This window comes from Kogia breviceps, chromosome 2 (genome assembly GCF_026419965.1).
Source record: "Kogia breviceps isolate mKogBre1 chromosome 2, mKogBre1 haplotype 1, whole genome shotgun sequence".
Lineage (NCBI taxonomy): Eukaryota > Metazoa > Chordata > Mammalia > Artiodactyla > Physeteridae > Kogia > Kogia breviceps.
Window position 1 is genome coordinate 171396478 of NC_081311.1, and position 18223 is coordinate 171414700.

General features: G+C 39.7%; 1 protein-coding gene across 4 annotated transcripts in view; it reads left to right on the forward strand.

Moving 5' to 3' along the window:
• PARD3B (par-3 family cell polarity regulator beta) overlaps window positions 1-18223 on the forward strand; it is a 1061783-nt gene that overhangs the window by 606657 nt on the left and 436903 nt on the right. For all 4 annotated transcript variants that reach the window (XM_059054028.2, XM_067026649.1, XM_067026650.1 and 1 more), the window contains 2 exons: window positions 12037-12207; window positions 17359-17491. In XM_059054028.2, coding sequence (XP_058910011.1) covers window positions 12037-12207; window positions 17359-17491 — 304 coding nt within the window. The remainder of the gene's footprint in view (window positions 1-12036; window positions 12208-17358; window positions 17492-18223) is intronic.

Consider the following 18223-nt stretch of genomic DNA (forward strand, 5'->3'; position numbering starts at 1 on the left):
CCTCACACATATCAGTAGCCAAAGCAAGTCATATGACTGAATCCAAGGTCAATGTAAGGAATAGGGAAACAGTCCACCCATGATGAGTCTGTGACAAAGGTTTGCGTACAGAGAAGGGTGAAGAATTAGGGCCAATCTTCCAGTCTATCAAACTCTCCAATCAGGCTCAGAAATGCAGAACCAGGAGCAGATGGGAAATGAGAGTAATAATAGCAACAACAACACCAGTTAACATTCATTCTGTTTTGTGCTTAATATATGCTGGACTGTTATAATAAGTATTTTAGGTGGATTGTCTAATTTTATTCTTCACATTCACACTGCATTATAATCATGCCATCTCATCGGGGGAAATTGCAGACTTCACTTATTTGTGCCTCTCCTGTGGTCACAAAGCCAGGAATTGCTTAAACTAAGATGTGAACCCGGGCAGTCTGACTTTGGAGCCTGTGCTATGTTGTCCTGTGGCAAAGCTCTTTCATCTCATCTATTCATATTTCCAGAAATCAGGGGCTGTTGTCCTGGAGTTGTCTTATATCATGCTTATCATCCTGAGCCAAGCCATCTAAACAAGCGCTGTGTTTAAGGATGCGTCTTGGTCGTGTTTGTGGATACCAACTTGACATTCTTCTTCTTATTCCTAATGACAGCTCTATTTACAGAATTTATCCCAAGTAAAATTGAAACTGAAATGAATTTTTGGAAATTAAAAGCAAACCTCTTAGCTTTTTTATGCGCAATAACTTAAGCTCAAGCGATATTGGAGGGTAGGTTTAATATGTATAACCCTGTTTGTGTAAGTGAGCATCTCCTTTACCTAAGCAGTTTCTAAAGGTCCTGTTTCTTGCAGAAAGATTACACTTTCCATTTATGTAAATTTCTTTCTTGACACTGTCTGCTGAGTCAGACAATCACACCATTAAAAACTACTGGACAGCATATTTATAGCTGATCTTAAATAGGAAGAGGAATCAATCATGAATTTAGCCTTATTGTGAAGGTTTAGTATCCATTTGTCTTGTTTACTTTCTGCAGTGTAGAGGGTAGAGACCTAAGCTCTGCTGGCAAGAAACCTGATTACCCAAGAGAAAGAAAAGTGTTTTTCTATTCTTCTGCTGTTCCAATAATCCACTGTCACTCCTCAGAAAATTGCCACCTGTTCTGTGATTGAGGATTAGGGTTTACAAAAATTGTTTTGAGACTCCGTTCCTGTCCTTGTTCAGAAGATACAAATGTAACAGACTGCACCGTCCCTGGGGCAGAGGGGACATGAGCGTGGGTAACATCCACTTTAGCATCTTGGCTGGAGGTTTTCACCTGAAATCAACAAAATAATCTCCCTACCAGGACACACGCTTTTTGCTCGTGGCCCTTCCTACCACTAATTGGTTCTCAAGGTGTTTTCCCCTTCAGGGAAGGTGGATTTTTGGAAACAAAACTACTTTGAAAAGTATGACCAAATTCTTCCTGTGGCTTCTGTGTGCTCTATTCTCCTGGGGACTTGCATTGGTATAAACAAAGGCTACTTCTTGCCAGATGTAAAACCCCTGGATGACTGTGACTATAATTAAGGGCCTTCTTTCCTCCCTCCGCCCCCCCCCCCCCTTAGCTCTCTGGCTGCTGCTTTCTATCATTCCATCTCTTATTTGAGTCATTTCTAATAAAGATATAAATCTCTATTTGAAAATAAGAGCATCTAGCTACCCTAGAATTCCCTCTTGGAAGTGAATCCCTCACCCACTCTAAGGGCAAAGTAACAGTATTTTTACTCCATTCAGAAGTATTCAAATGCTTAATCTCATCTTAATATTTAAATTCCAGTCTGCATGTCGAGAGGTAAAGCCCAGACACTCTTCCCTGCTACTGGCAGGTCACAGCAATTGCCATTTCAGGCTGCTGTAGCTTACGGAGTCCTTTGTAGACCCCTCTGAAGCATCCCTTTTAGCGATGCTTTTCAATGCACAGCCAAAGTGACCACGGAGCCTAACAGCCAAATGTGGATTAGAGTATTGATGCTGATTTGCCTAAATAATAACATGCCTTAAATGTTCATAGTTCCATTTTAGTTTCTGTCATTCTTCCTGGGCATTTGCTCCTGAATGTGTAGTGTAATTGCTTCCAGAACCAAATTATACTTGATGCAACTATATATGTTAACTTTCTCATGAACTGAGAACTACGAGTGGAATGAAATTAGGATTTCATGAGGATGCTTTTCTAAAATTTCATTTTTGTGATTGGAATTTAAAGTGAATATGTTGTTGTTGTTACTGATAAATGAAATGGAATATTGTCTTTGTGCAGTTAGAAAAATAATAACTTGAGAAAAATATTCTCCTTTCCCAAAATCTACATAAAAATGAGCTTTTTCTTCTTCCAAGGAAGCACACTTAAAGTCTAGACGATCAGTTTGAAGACCTCACATAATTTCATCCTCATGTGCTAAACATTTTGAATTCTGGGATCGGTGGCTTTCTCTTCCTTTGCTTTTTTTTAAATTTTAATTTTTTAAAAAAATTTTTATTTATTTATCTATGGCTGTGTTGGGTCTTTGTTTCTCTGCGAGGGCTTTCTCTGGTTGTGGCGAGTGGGGGCCTCTCTTCATCGCGGTGCGCGGGCCTCTCACTATCGCGGCCTCTCTTGTTGCGGAGCACAGGCTCCAGACGCGCAGGCTCAGTAGTTGTGGCTCACGGGCCCAGTTGCTCCGCGGCATGTAGGATCTTCCCAGCCCGGGGCTCGAACCCGTGTCCCCTGCATTGTCAGGCACTCTCAACCACTGCGCCACCAGGGAAACCCTCTTCCTTTGCTTTTGACATACTCTTTTAACTGAATGTTTTTTAGAGAAAATGCATTTTTATGTCTATTGACAATACTAACTTAAACTGCTTATTTTTCATCTTTTTCTACCTTAAAAATGAATTATTTTTAGAAAATATATAACTAGAATGGTGATATTTCTTAAAAATTAAGGTAGAATACTAACATCCTTTATAGTAAGAATAAAAATTCCATGGAGTCTGTTGTACTAATTCTGAATGATGTTTTTTAATTTGAATATACTCACTTTGGAAGTGTAATGTGTTCTATTGAAACCTTGAAACAATAATGTAAAAATTAAAATTTAAAGGCAGTTTTTGCTATGGGAAAAAATGTCATATGTCAGGTAGATTATTTAAGGGCTCTTAAATAGAGAGAATGAATTTAAGAATACCTTTTATTCTCTAGAAAATTAATTAGCTAGGTTTGTACTTAATAAATACTACTTGATGATGATGAAATTAAATGAAGAAAAAATGCCTGACATAGCTAATTGCAAATGCATGCACTCAGAATATAAAATAGACATAATTTAAGTAATTTGATTCTTGTATGCTTAGGAAATTTGGAATACAACCTCTGAGAGATGCAGAATTGCATGATTTATGCCATTTAATAATAGGTTTAAAAAAATTAAATGGTACAAGCAATCCCCCTATTTTAAAATGACTAAAAGTATGGATTTTTGGAGAGAATATGCACAGTCCTAGAATTTCTGGGAACACGGTGCTTGGTGCTGAATTTCCGTGTCTCTTCATAGTATGGAACATTTAACAGCCTCCAAGCTACTTAACAGGAGTGTTCAGTAGGAGTTCCTAGCAGGAGTAATTTCCACCTCCATTTCTGCTGGTATCTGTAAATCATGTGGTGGATCTATAATTAATGAATTCTAAGGAAGATAAAAAGGACAGCATTTTAAGGAACACAAATGTTAAATGATTTCCTCAACTATCCATTTTTCTTAAAATTGATAGTGTTTTCTACTGGTGGAGATCTATAAAGATCATTACCTGTAGTCATGTCTTCTAGGTTTTTACCTCTTACAAAAGGACCATACAGTCTGGGTGTGTAAACAGCTTCATTGCAAATCCTCAACTGTTAGAAGCCAAACTCTAATATTTCATCCTAACCACAAAAATGTGATATTCTATGAACAACTAAAAGCAGGAACTCTGCCTGGAAAAATTCGCCATCACTATATACCGAATAATAATTTTGCCTTAAAAAAAATTACAAACTTAAACACGAAAAAAAGAATTATCAACTATGTTATGCCAAATATATATATATATATATATATATATATATATATATATATATATATATATATATTTGCGGTATGCGGGCCTCTCACTGTTGTGGCCTCTCCCGTTGAGGAGCACAGGCTCCGGACGCGCAGGCTCAGTGGCCACGGCTCACGGGCCCAGCCGTTCCGCGGCATGTGGGATCTTCCCGGACCGGGGCACGAACCCGTGTCCCCTGCATCAGCAGGCGGACTCTCAACCACTGCGCCACCAGGGAAGCCCCATGCCAAATATTTTAAACCAATTTCCTTTTTAGAAAAATACCAAAAATGTTAGTATATGTTAATTAATATAATCAGGCTTATTATTTATGGGTTTTCTGCAATAAACTTTAGAGATATAAGAGAACATTACTTTTAAAATACCTGCATCAATCATTGCTTTTTTTGCCAATTTTTAGCACTTTCATATTTTTATCTTATATATGGAAATGCAAGTAAGAAATAAATTTATATCATGCTGGATAAAATTTTAGAACTCTGTGTCATTTTGATGTGTACTTTGAACTCCATGACTGCCTCAGGAGGCTTGAAAAAATATAAGACTTGGTAGACCTAATCAAAAACTAAATTGTTATCTACAAAAGCTGATATAACATGATCATGATACTTTGAAAGTAGTACCTGTTTCCTGAAAAGCTATATTCACCTGCACTGTGGAGATACTGAGTTCATTATGTGGTCAGAGCTTTGGTCTAGGCATTCTGCTCTGGGTCCATCTTTTTAGAGACCAGACTTTTAGCAATCTTAGCACAAACAAGAGCACAGTTTTGTTTGTTTGTTTTTAAAGTGAATAAATAAGATCTTTTCATTAAGTTGAAAAGGCCTCTGAGATTCTAATCTAGTTAGTCATTCATGCAGGATCTTCTTGATTCATATAACACATACACCTTAATAAGCTTTTTATTATCCAGTTTTCTAAGCCAGAGTAAACTAAAAGCAGAAAATCAGGAAGAAGATAAGACGGGATGGAGAGAAAACTGAAAGGACAGGAAATAGAAAAAGTGTAAAACAAGCACAGAGTGCTATTGCTGCAAAGCAGGCCAAGGAATATTTGTGAGGACTCTAAGTCAGTGCTTCTGAAACTTCTTGCTGAGGAAATTGTAAAATTCACTAATGAGGATAGTGAAGGCTGTAAGTTGCAGTATGTTTATTTATGTCCCATATGTTTCCAGAAGATCTTTTAAAAGGAAAGAATTATAATACATTATATCAGAATGGTTTGGATTATGTATATTTTGATGCTCTAAAAAGTACTCTTCAGTTATCTTTAATTAAAGTCTCATATACCACAGATGCTGGATAAATGGTGCATTGCTGGTACTTCACTGATTTGCTGCATAAAATGGAGTGAGGCTCTTAATAACTGAATTAGATACATTTAAAATTTTACAATAGCTGAACAAGGGGAGATTGAGCTAGTACACAGAAAGTAATCAAGCTTCACTTTTAGAATTATAAAGTTTCTCTGAGCATGTGCCAGCATCTCCAAGCCAGCCTGGGATCAGGAATCTCTTACAATGACAGTTGATAAGTCACAGGATTTGTCCATTGTAGATGAAACTTACACCAGGTCCAAAGCACCTGAATGAAAGATGTTTCCAGTGATTCAATTTAGCAAGCACTTCCTGAACAACTACAGCTACAGCAAGTTATATAATATATAATACACTGGAGACAGAAAATTTAAAAAGACTCATTCCATAATACAGGAAGCTGGTAGCATAATAAATACATAAATGATTCAAATATGATAAGAACTATGGTAGACAAATATAAAAATATCATGGGGCTTCCCTGGTGGCGCAGTGGTTGAGAGTCCGCCTGCCGATGCAGGGGACACGGGTTCGCGCCCCGGTCCGGGAAGATCCCACATGCCGCGGAGCAGCTGGGCCCGTGAGCCGTGGCCGCTGAGCCTGCAGCTCCGCAGCGGGAGAGGCCACAGCAGTGAGAGGCCCACGTACCGCAAAAAAAAAAAAAAAAGTATCATGGGTATCGAAATGGAGCAATTAATTCTGCCTGTGAAGAACACTGAATGGAAGGCAGTTGCTGAACCTTGTTTTGAAGGATAGCTATTCAACAGGTGAGCAGAAATGCAAGTGGCATTTTGGTGAGAAGGAAGAGTGTGGGCCACGCCACCACGGTGTGTACGTCCGAGTGCAATTTATTGTGTCTGGAAAAGAGAGCTCTTATTTGGGAAGAATGGTGCCATTCGTATTGGTTGAAATTGTGTTAGGACAGATGTAGTAAAACATCGACTGATGTGGGCAGATGCCCTTCAAGACAAGAACTTACATGCTTCTAGTCTTACCAACTTTCTTTATTCCTTTCTTTGTTTTAAAAACTATACTTTAAAATCTTGATTTATTCTTTTGCCTTTCATTGCTGTTGTTTGAAAATGAAGCTAAATGATTTCAATCTGGAATGCAAGGCTCTTTCTAGGTTGGATTTTTTTTTCCCCAAAAATACAGTAAGCAGATGTTGTCATGGAGTGATTTGAGGACCTTGAGAAATATTTGTGCAGGAAAATCCTTTCAGTCAGGTGCCATCCTGCCTGGAGTTCCACCCCACTCCAAAGAAATGCCTGTAGTCTGAAGTCAGGGTTTAGAATTTGGGTGCTGATGTCCCCGAAGGCTTCACCAAGGGCCCCATCAGAAACAGGCAGAGGCAGGAACCAACATCTGGTCATGATTAATCCTCTCAACACCCTGGCCAAATAGGGACTGGCCTTGGGCCCCAGCCAGCTACCCGCGGGTTAGCCAGCCAACTCCCTCATGCTTGAGTCATGTTTTGCAGAGGCTCATTCTTTGCCATGGCTTTCTTCTCTTCCCTCTGTGTTCATTAGAACTCTAGAGGTAAAGGGACCTACAAAAAATTGGCCACAAGAGGTAGATTAAGCCTTGCATTGTCACCGTAGTCATGACAGGCACAGCAGGGGCTGAACTATGAGGTCACTGGACCCCCGGAAATCATGGATATGCTTCAGTGGGCACATGAAACATCCTATAACGTACATGACTGCTCCCCTATACAAAGAATGACCTGGTCCAGATGTGCAGCTGTGGAGAAACTATCATGTAAATATTTTTAAGAGGTAAGAATCTGTAGCTTTTATTAGATTTTCAAAGGAGTCTAAGAAGAGCCCATAAAGGTCAAGAATCACTAGCAAAGTGATTGAAAACATGGACTTCAGAGTGACCCAGACCTACTTCAAATTTGCTTTTAGACATGTGACTTGTAACAATGCACTTAACTTGCTTGATCCTTGGTTTCTTCTTTTATAAAGGGGAGCAGAAGTCCCCAGTGTATAACGTTGCTGTAAGGATTAAATTGTCCAGTGCATATAAAGGGTTTAGCACAATAACTGTGCAAAGGAGAAACTCATTAAATAATTATATTCATTGTAGTGCCTTTAATCATCTCTAGAACCCTGATTTTAGAAGCAACATAGCATAATGGGTACATATCTGACTCAGACAGATAGACCTGGCTGTGACAGTTTTCTTTGACAGTATTCTTTGACTTCATTTCTCTGAGCCTCCATTTTTACCTCTCTTAGTGAAGGGTGATGCTTGTATCACAGGGATGTTTTGAGAAATGAGAACATACGCAAAATATTTGCACAAGGACCGGCCTGCATTTGGTGTTCAGTAAAAGGGGATATAACACTCAAACATCTTGTCTCTTAGTCCGTTCTTCCTCCTGCATTAGAACCAGGTTAGGGCTGATGAGACTTGAAGCCATCCCAGGACGTGGAGAAGACCTAAATCTCATACCAGTTTTTATTCGCACTAATGTGGAGGAAGTTACTTTCTATCTTTAGTCTGTTCTCCTTCCTCTTTTTCTTATTTTTCTTCCTCTTTGGGAACCTCCTTTACTCTGTCTTAGCTTGAGGTTGGATAGAGTTGGTTATGGGGGTTGCCATAGGGAAGGAGTGTAGTTGCGGTCTTTTGGGTTAGGGGCCTGATGGCCATAAAGTAGGAAGGAAAGTGTCTTTTTGGGGGCTGCTGAAAGAGAAGTCCATAAACTGGGTAGTTTTTTAACAGCAGAAATTTACCCCTCACAGTCCTTGAGTTTGAAGTCCAAGTTCAAGGTGCTGCAGATTCAGTGTCTAGTGAGATGTGGTTGATAGACAGCTGTCTTCTTCTTGCTGTAATCCCCTATGGCAGAGGGGACAAGAGATCTCTCTCAGGCCTCTTTTGTAAGGGCACTAATTACCTTCCAAATGCCCTGCCTCCTAATACCATCATGTTGGGGGTTAGGATTTCAACATATGAATTTGAGGAAAATACAAACACTCAGTCCATAGCAGAAAGGGCATTTTCTTTTCATTCAACAAATGCAAGAATGATCCAGATTATGATGAAATAAATATCCTAGAATTCCTGGGTAACATCCTGGATAGTTGAAATCATTCATGTAAAATCAGTTGAAAAGAGTTATCATTCTCATGCCTAAGTATTTACTTAAGCATAGTATTCACAGAAAAAAAATAAAACCATAAAAAATGACTTTTCTTGGTAAAAATCCTTCCAAAGCAGAATAGACATGCACAATTTTGAGGAATCTTTGATGAGTTTTGAGTAATAACCTCTTCATTGAATCAACTTGATTTTAGATCAAGACTAGACCTGGATACACATGTATGTATACATAGCTAGATAGGTAAACAGTCCCTGCCCTACCCCCTTTGCCCCTGCCACTTCCAGCTTGCTTCCTTGCTCTTCCATCCCCCAGCCCAGTCTCCTGTCTCCCCATCTTCTATCGTCTGACTCTGGCTTTCATGTAAGATTCTCTTCCAGGAGACATCTGGTGGATTTGAAAGTCCTTTTCCTTGAAACACGATCCCTTTAGGGACTTGTCATCTTCATAGAACACAGAATGGGTAGTGAATAGGGAGTGCTGAGAAGTCAGAACTTGGGCTAATTCTGATCCAGCTCTGATCTTAACTAGCTGATCAAGTTCTTCCACATAGATTGTGGAAGTGCCTTCTCTTAAGAAGAGGAGTTCAATAAATGGTTTCTCATCCTCTTTGGGCGTCACCTTATTTATAAACGGAAGAGGTTGGACAAGATGATGTCTGAGGACCCTTCCAGCTCTGAATTCTGTGATTATGTTCTACATGTTAGGACAATGTGGTACTTACTGGCATCACCAGTAATGAAATTACCCATCCTTTCTCTTATAAAGAAAAAGCAAAAACCAATAGCAACAGACCAGCCAAGCCTAAAAGGGAGAGTATGTGGATTTTTATCACACCAGCGACTCTCCAGTGATGCTTGTGATGAATGGGAATGTCTTCATAAAAAAAAAAAAAAAAAAAAAAAAAAATCCCAGCTGCCCTGGGGTGACCTGACCTGCCTTTTTGTTTTGGACTTGGATACGCAAACATGTTCTACTTTAATGTAGTTCCTCATGCTTGAGACTCAGAATGTAGATGCAAATAAAAGTCTGTGCTTAATACTTGCTGGTAAGAGATTATCTTACAAAAAAATGTTTTTCTTCCATCTCCTTATCTCTTATTTACCTCTTCACTCAGACCTTGCCCCACACTTCACAGAGAAAGTTCACGGGAGGTTACCAGGTGGATCTCACTCAGATTTCATTCCCTCAATTCTAGAAGCACCCATGAAGTTTCAATCTTTATCTTTCTTCTTCCTGTCATAGCGGATGAGATGTCCTGCCAAGACTAAGCGTCTACAGATCCAGCACTCGACCTCATTTCCTGTTAACAGGGCTGGGATCCTGATCCAACTCTTCTGCTTCCTCCTCGTCTTTAAAAACCACACATCTGTTTCCAGTCCTCCTAAAAAAAACTTTTTAGTGACCCCCCCAACCTCCCGCAAAAGATTCAGCCTGGTAGTCCTCCTTCCATTAAATGTCACAGTAGAACAGAATAATTTCTGGAGTAAAGTGTCTCACTTCACTTGCCACAGCCATTAAGGTTGTTTTTGTTTTACCCCATTTCATGTAGCCTTAATCTTATCCTTTATGTGCCTCACTCAACATGAGATAACAGAAGTGAAGCGATTTCTGTCTCGTTTGGCCTTTCCTGTAAATCTCATTTCCAGATTTGCTCCAAATTAGAGGAAAGGTTAAGTGGAGTGGGAAAACAAGAGGAAGGCAGAGGACATTAGGCTCAGTTGAGGCAGTGCACTCAGACGTTTTACAGCTCGATTTTACCCCTTTCTCGATCGATCCATCCCATGGCCTCGCCATCTCAACTTTTCTCATCGGGAGGGCGTGTGCGCCTTTGGGCAGCCTCCACAATCTATGGGCCAACGCCCTCTGCAGCAGGAGGCTCGTGCAGTGCCTCTCCACGAGGGCATTAGCGCTCCAGAACAGCTCTCACCACTCTCCCCCTTTTCCCAGCTGTCAGCAGAGGAACTTCCTCTGACCATCTGCTGTCACATTAGTCAGAGTTCATCAACTTGTCCACAGGATTTCTCTCCCAAAGCTGTACAGTGGCTCCTCTTGTTCATCGTCTGTCTGTTTTTCTCATTTCTTAGGGAAGTTCTGTTTTGTTTTTCTTTTACAGTTCATTCTGTTAATTTGAACATGGATCCCAGATACTCCTAACTGCAGAAACTTTAATACTTCCCTCTTCCTGTTTTAGTGTGGTGCAACTGTAGTCTAGAGACAAAGAACAAAGGGAGTCCTAGTAGAGAAACTGAAAAGAGCCAAGGTTCATGAAACCTGGACTTAAGTCAGTTTCTCTCTACCTCTATTTTGTGACCTAGGGCAACTTACATCACTTTCCTCTGCCTCAGCTTCCTTATTTGTACAATGTGAATAAAAGCATTAACCTACTCAACTTCTTGAGTTCTGTGAGAACTGGAGATAATTCGTGGAAAAACTGTGATACAAGCCTACTGTTATTTCTGTTAAATGTATTAGCAGTGACACTAGCATCACGACCTTCCTAAAATTACATCTGTGCCTCACAGCAAGAACTTTCTACCCTAGTGTGTAGCAGGTATAACGCACATCCCTAATCAGACTGTCAATGTTTAAGCATCTTTTCTCCTAGGCTGCCTCTTGGGGACATGTACTGTGATCCCCACCAGTTCTTTTGTAGGCAGAGCTGGCATCCCGGTTTGTTTAGCTACTGCTATAGACTCCAGCTTGTGGGAGGCTTCTGGCTGAAGATGACTAGTGCCTAGAGGTGCTTTAGACTAGAATCTGGGCTGCCTATCCACCTGCCGCGGTTCGGAGTGCTCTGTGGCATGTGCTGTTCCTTCCTGAAGGCGCTGGGTGAAAGAGCTGTCAGTCAGAGCCTCATCACAAAAGGCTTGACAGTCCCCTTTGTCAAGAGTTTCTGCCGGAAGACATCATAGCACATTGGTCCTGTCTTACACACCTCTGCGTTCTTTTGCAGACCAGCAACTTTTTAGTTGTGTTAGAGAAGATCACAGAATTTTTTTCTTTTTTTCTCAGCACTATCCAATAGAGCTAGCAATGATATCTAGGAGACGCATGACTGCTCTCAAGCTCGCCACGTTTAAGCATGATGTCCCTCTGTGCCTGAAAATGCAAGCGATCTGACCGCTTTCTTTTGCTTCCAAACCCCCTTTCCTTAAGTCAGCAATATGGTCCCTGCCAGAGCGAACGTCAGAATCAGGCTAGGCTAGCATACTTGCCAGAGATTTAGGTAAGAGACATTATACAAATGTCTAGATTATTGCAGTTTGGAACTCTAAGATTTCTAAAAATCACTTTCACACAATTCATTATTGTTAGTATTTGTGACTATTTGATAAACTCCAGAATCTTTTTCTGCCATGGAAAATAAATTATTTCTAATAGCTATTGTTTTTTTCATTTTTCATTTTAAACTTGATCTTTTCCCTGAAACACTCACATGTCATCACCATGCTTTTCTCTATTTAACACTGTTTTTCTTACCTCCACCCTAGGATGGTCGGCTGCAGGTGAATGACCAGCTGATTGCAGTTAACGGGGAATCTCTTCTGGGAAAGTCCAACCACGAAGCTATGGAAACACTTAGGCGATCAATGTCCATGGAAGGAAACATACGAGGGATGATCCAGTTGGTGATTCTGAGGAGGCCAGGGAGACCACTGGAGGTGATGCAAATTTTTATTTCCCTCTGCAAATTGCCCAAATGGCCACCAGAATATTCACACTTCCACCACTAGTACGGTAGCTAGGCTCATACTGATTCTGAAATTGGAAAAATATGCCCTGGAAGCGCTCTGATGGGTTTATGTGGCAAATTGGTGGTTGTATATTTTAGGCATAACTAGAAGGTGTAAAAATGTGCATATAAATTAAGTAATTTATCTAGGGTAACAAGTCTATAATTTCCAGTTTTCCCCCCAGAAACTCCTAGAGCTCTGGACTTTACAAATAACGCTTTATTCATATTATAAACATTAAAGCATAAAACATGCTTATATACCTTTTGGATGACATGCTAGCAGTGTGCATACCTTAGAAAGTTCTTAATCAGATGTATATAATGCTTACTGTGAAGATCATTATAATGCAATCAGCTCTCTACATTCTTCCCTGTAATGTGTGCCTGGGACTTAACTAATTTAAAATTCGATCTGTTAAACAAGCTTCTTGCTTCATGTTCTTAAATAAATGTTTTTAATTAAAGAAGTATTTTTCTTTTTTTTTTTTTTTTTTTTTGTGGTACGCGGGCCTCTCGCTGCTGTGGCCTCTCCCATTGCGGAGCACAGACTCCGGACGCGCAGGCTCAGCGGCCATGGCTCACGGGCCCAGCCGCTCCACGGCATGTGGGATCCTCCCGGACCGGGGCACGAACCCGTGTCCCCTGCATCGGCAGGCGGACTCTCAACCACTGCGCCACCAGGGAAGCCCTAAAGAAGTATTTTTGAAATCTTTTATTATCATGATTTCTTTATGGATATTTTTAATGTAAGCAATATTTTTACATACACATGAAGTGTGAACATAAACTATTCTTGAATGCTGATATCCCTAAACATTTCAGTTACATACAATTATATTATTTATATAATTATTATATTATACAATTATATATTCTAGTGTACAGCTATCATATTCATCATAAGGTATTCCTAAAACATTATTTTCACTTATATAGAGAGAATAATTATTAAATGCTCCTAAAAATTATTTTAAGAAAAGATAAGAAAAAAGTCGATAATAGTTAAGAGTTGAGAAAAACATCAGCAAATCACACATGTATTCTCTAAGGACAAATGTTTCTGTGATACAGTAATACACAAAGTTAAAATAGAATCCTATTAAAACACACTAATATAAAATATTAGTTTTAATAATAAGTTCAACTTAAACATTTTAAAATGAAAAGATTTTGAAATTAAGACTGGAAGGTAGTTGGAGATGATAGTGGTTAAAAGGTTGGGCTCTGGAGTTTTGGATTACTTGAGTTAAAGTCCCACGTGGGTCATTTCCTGGCTATGCAAATACATACATAGTTGAATGCTCTGTACTTATAGATAGCAATACTGTTGTCTGCCTTATCCCTTCATAGATCCTCATTTCCCAGCACCTAGTAGTAGAGAGTTGTTATATATTGTTGAATGAATGGATAAAAGTTGCATCTGAGACCTACTTCATCTGAGAGGATAAGCTGAAGTAGTGAACTTATCAACTATATCTTACTTTGTCATTTTATCAGCTGTTGGAAAGGAGTAACTGTACCTTTTAACTTTTCTGTACATAACCTTGTAAATGTTAAATAAATGTAAATTTCCCAATTACTGGGGACTATATAATGAGCCAACTCATTTCCAACATTTGTGTCTGCTTAAGTGACAGAGAGGTTTCCATGAATATTTAAGGGATTTTACTTATGTACATAGTTATGAAACCCTTATCGCTTGCTTCCTACCATGAGAGAATCGGCTGCTTTCTGGTTGAATTTGGTTCTTACTCGAGAGCCCTAGACCTCCACAGAACCCACTTGTTGGATGCGGGTGTGAAGTATGACCTGTAGCCCCGTGAATCACCCCTTCCATGCATCTGTGTTTTAGATCTCCCTTAAGATGTCTTGGGACAAAGATACCTCAACTGATAGAAAAGTCTGGAATACACTGCTCAAGAATTCCATATCTGTGTAGATAGAAAAAGTAAAAGAAAAAGAAAAAGAACATGATTGCTAAGAGAGTTCCCTCCCCACCTCTCCACCTCTTATCTTCCCTAGTTTCATGTCTTTCTCTAAAATATGTGAATGCCTAGAGGATAAGTACTCTCTATTTTGACTCATCAAGTTGAGACACTTCATTATTTGCGTTCTCCTTTACTGCACATATTTTCATTTTAATTCTCACACTATGGGCTGGGTTGACAATTATTTCATCAGAAGAAAGTACTGAGCCTTCAGTTGGTTGCCTATTCTCAGGAGTGTCTTTGTTGTTGTTGTTGCTGTAGTTCTTTTTTTTTTTTTTTAATAGATCTTTACTGGAGTATAATTGCTTCACAGTGCTGTGTTAGTTTCTGCTGTACAACAAAGTGAATCAGCCATATGCATACATATATCCCCATATCCCCTCCCTCTTGCGTCTCCCTCCCACCCTCCCTATCCCACCCCTCTAGGTGGTCACGAAGCACCGAGCTGATCACCCTGTGCTGTGCGGCCGCTTCCCACTAGCTATCTATCTTACATTTGGTGGTGTATATATGTCGACGCTACTCTCACTTCGCCCCAGCTTCCCCCTCCCACCCCGTGTCCTCAAATCCATTCTCTATGTCTACAACTTTATTCCTGCCCGGCAACTAGGTTCTTTTTTTTTTTTTTTTTTTTAGATTCTACATATATGCGTTAGCATAGGGTATTTGTTTTTCTCTTGTTAATACTGTTCACTGGGGACTCAATTGGGAATAAGAAATGGGACAAAAAGCAGTTTTTATGAGGACATTTAAACAAGACCACTTTTTTTTTCTTTTTTTTTTTTTTTTTTTTTTTCGGTACGCGGGCCTCTCACTGTTGTGGCCTCTCCCATTGCGGAGCACAGGCTCCGGACGCGCAGGCTCAGCGGCCATGGCTCACGGGCCCAGCCGCTCCGCGGCATGTGGGATCTTCCCGGACCGGGGCACGAACCCGTGTCGCCTGCATCGGCAGGCGGACTCTCAACCGCTACGCCACCAGGGAAGACCCAAGCTCCATTTTTATTTTCCTTAATATTTACATGCTTTCCATGGGGGATGAGCAGACACTTGGCTCTCTCAACTAGTGAGAATCTCTGTGGTACCTATGAAGATTAAAGAGTGTTTTTTTCATATAAAGACAGCAGCCTAATGTACAGATAATCTTTATTAAATTTAAAAAAATCTATAGCTATTTGATATCCCAAATCTGTTTTGCTGTGTCAAATCATATATGTTGTGTGCTCGTGTTTTGGGAGGATTCTTCAGTGGAACAGCAGTCGCCCTCAGATGCAATAAAAAAGAATCTGTAACCTAGAAAAGGCCTCAGTTCTGCTCATATATTCAGGGAAATCAATTAGTGAGATTTGGGAAGAATACCAAAATGGTTACTTGAACATTATATTGATATTTAAAAAAATACTGAAGACGCTACTTAAGAAAAGTCAAAATATATTGTCGTTGGGTATTTTCCCACATTACCCAGATGTACAAGATATGTAAACAGTTTTGATGAGGACCTCGTGAAGAATACATAATGAGCCCTTGATTGAATCAAAATCATTTTAAACAGAAATATGTTTTTCAAAGGATGAGCTTGAGGTTCAATTGTAATTCTATTTGAGCCTAGAGACTTGGTATTAAAAAATGGGTTATGACCTGTTTTGTTTTTTTTTTTCCTTCCCCAAAACATTTCCCTCCCCTGAGCTGTAAGCTCAGCTTGGTGGAAGCAGAATATGTTTAAAAATCCATTGTATTTTTTATTGGCTGGGACACTAATGGAAGGCTCCACAACAGCTCTGTTTTACAGGCTGAATATTTTAATTAGGCTGGTTACTGATCAGTTGTGGGGATATTGATTGTGTCATTTATCAAAGAGCTGGGAAAGCAGAAAAAAAATTTTTGTTGTTGCTGTTAAAGCACTTGACTGTGCAAGGTAGGTCCTACCTCTCCTACCTTCCAGGGCTCCAGCTTTAATTTAGGAGTAGTTTGCCCCAGGTTTGGGTTGACTAATGAACCAGGGGCAAAAGGTAACACTGGGTGTGGAAAAAGTGTTATAAGCCTTGACAAAAAGCTAAAGGACCTTCAGCAGCTGAAAACATTTTAATTATGAAGAATGCATGCATGAAATGTTTTGAATATTTTGTTTAACTAGCAGGATACCGAGTTTTTGTAAGTAAAGAGGAAAGTAGAAATCAAATGCATTGTTTGGGCCAAATGCTCTTTTTTCAGAAGGAAAGAGCTTTAGGGATCAGATCTATGTTTGTGTTTGTGGAATGTTCCTCTCACAAATGGTCAAGGGAACGGCCCTGAGATGGCTTTCAAATTACTTCTTTGAAATCTGTCAGAAGACACACAATGTGAACCAGAGCAAAACCCAGTTCTCCATGCCTCATTCCTCTAGAACCATAACTAGAGCTCCCTGCCGTCGGCCCATTCCTAGTACCTCGGCAGCACCTGTGGAGCATGGTTTATTCTGGAGCCAGCAGTTTTAAGGAAACTGCATTTGTTTACAGACTATCACAATCAAAACAGAAGGGGGAAATATGGAAGAAGAGAAAAAAAAATCTCAGGAGAACCACTGTCCGGCCTTGTCACAGCAGTTTGTTTTAGCTCCTGGCCAAAAGGCCTAGTGTCTGCAGTGGAACACACTCATGGCATTTCAGTGACAAACCTGCCTGGGTTCTGACTTGTCCTAGAGCATATACACTTAGTCACCAAGGGAGATGGAGACAGGAACCAGCTGGTTGGCAGAGAAACACCCTTGGCATGAACTGTATTCTTATGTTGACACTGCCACAAGCTGTACTTCCAGATGGAAGAAAATTTGAAAGAAGCTAGTTGTAAGTGGTGGGAAAGAATAATAAAGTTAATCCACTTTTGTGCTTGCTTTCAGCACTCCTAAGCCTTAACACCACATTGTCAGTATTTTTTATTGCCTATTCAGAAATGTTTTAACTGATAGGGCCATTTGGATTTTCCACTGTCCAGGACTTACCTGCAATAGACTCTTGAAAGATTATTCATAAATTGATCGTTCTTTCACTTTGCTTCCATTGACCACGTTGGAACATACTAAAAAAGCGAACGGAATTTTTATTTTCATCCCTTAGGAGCCTGCAGAGTGTGGGGCATTTTCTAAGGCGTGCTTTGAGAACTGTCAAAATGCTGCAACCACCTCCAGGAGAAATGATAATAGTACAGTGCATCCATTTGGCACTTACAGCCCACAAAACAAACAGAAAGGTAAGATTCTATCCATTCTCATCTGCTGCAAGTGGTATAAGAAAAGAGGAGAGTGTTTATTTATTTATTTTTTTTTTAAAAAAGAGGAACAAAGGGGAATTAATTAGACTAAGTGCACACTTTGTTACTCTGAGTCATGAAAATGAGAGATGGGTGGGAGAGCTGACTCACAGGTTGTGAAGCAGATTCCTGGCATTGCTTCCAGTTTAAGTGACAGTTTCTACGCTTGCTGCCCCAAACATGGAGGGTTACATATAAAACAAAACCATGCCTGGAGAAACAAAATGTCAAACCGTTATATTTTTTTTAACAGTCTTTTAATATTGGAAGTTACCAAGTGTAAATAACAACCAAACTTACAAAATATTGATATATGGAATAGTATTAAATCATAAAGTGGTCATAACACAGTTTGCAGATTTATGCTTGTTTCTGAGCGGTAAATACTGTGAACCGAGACCATGATATGATGGTGGAATGTTTTTGTTATTGCCTCACTACTACTATCTTGTAAGGATCACATTTCTAGTAGAGCTCTACTTGTAAAAAAATTGGATTTTCTTCTTTCTTTTTCAAAAATTATATACTCAAGGCCACCAAGAAAATCCTTTTATTTCCCTGCATCTCCTTTCTTTAGTAACTACTTTTTTTGTGTCACAAAAGCAATAGATAGGGCTTCCCTGGTGGCGCAGTGGTTGAGAATCCGCCTGACGATGCAGGGGATACGGGTTC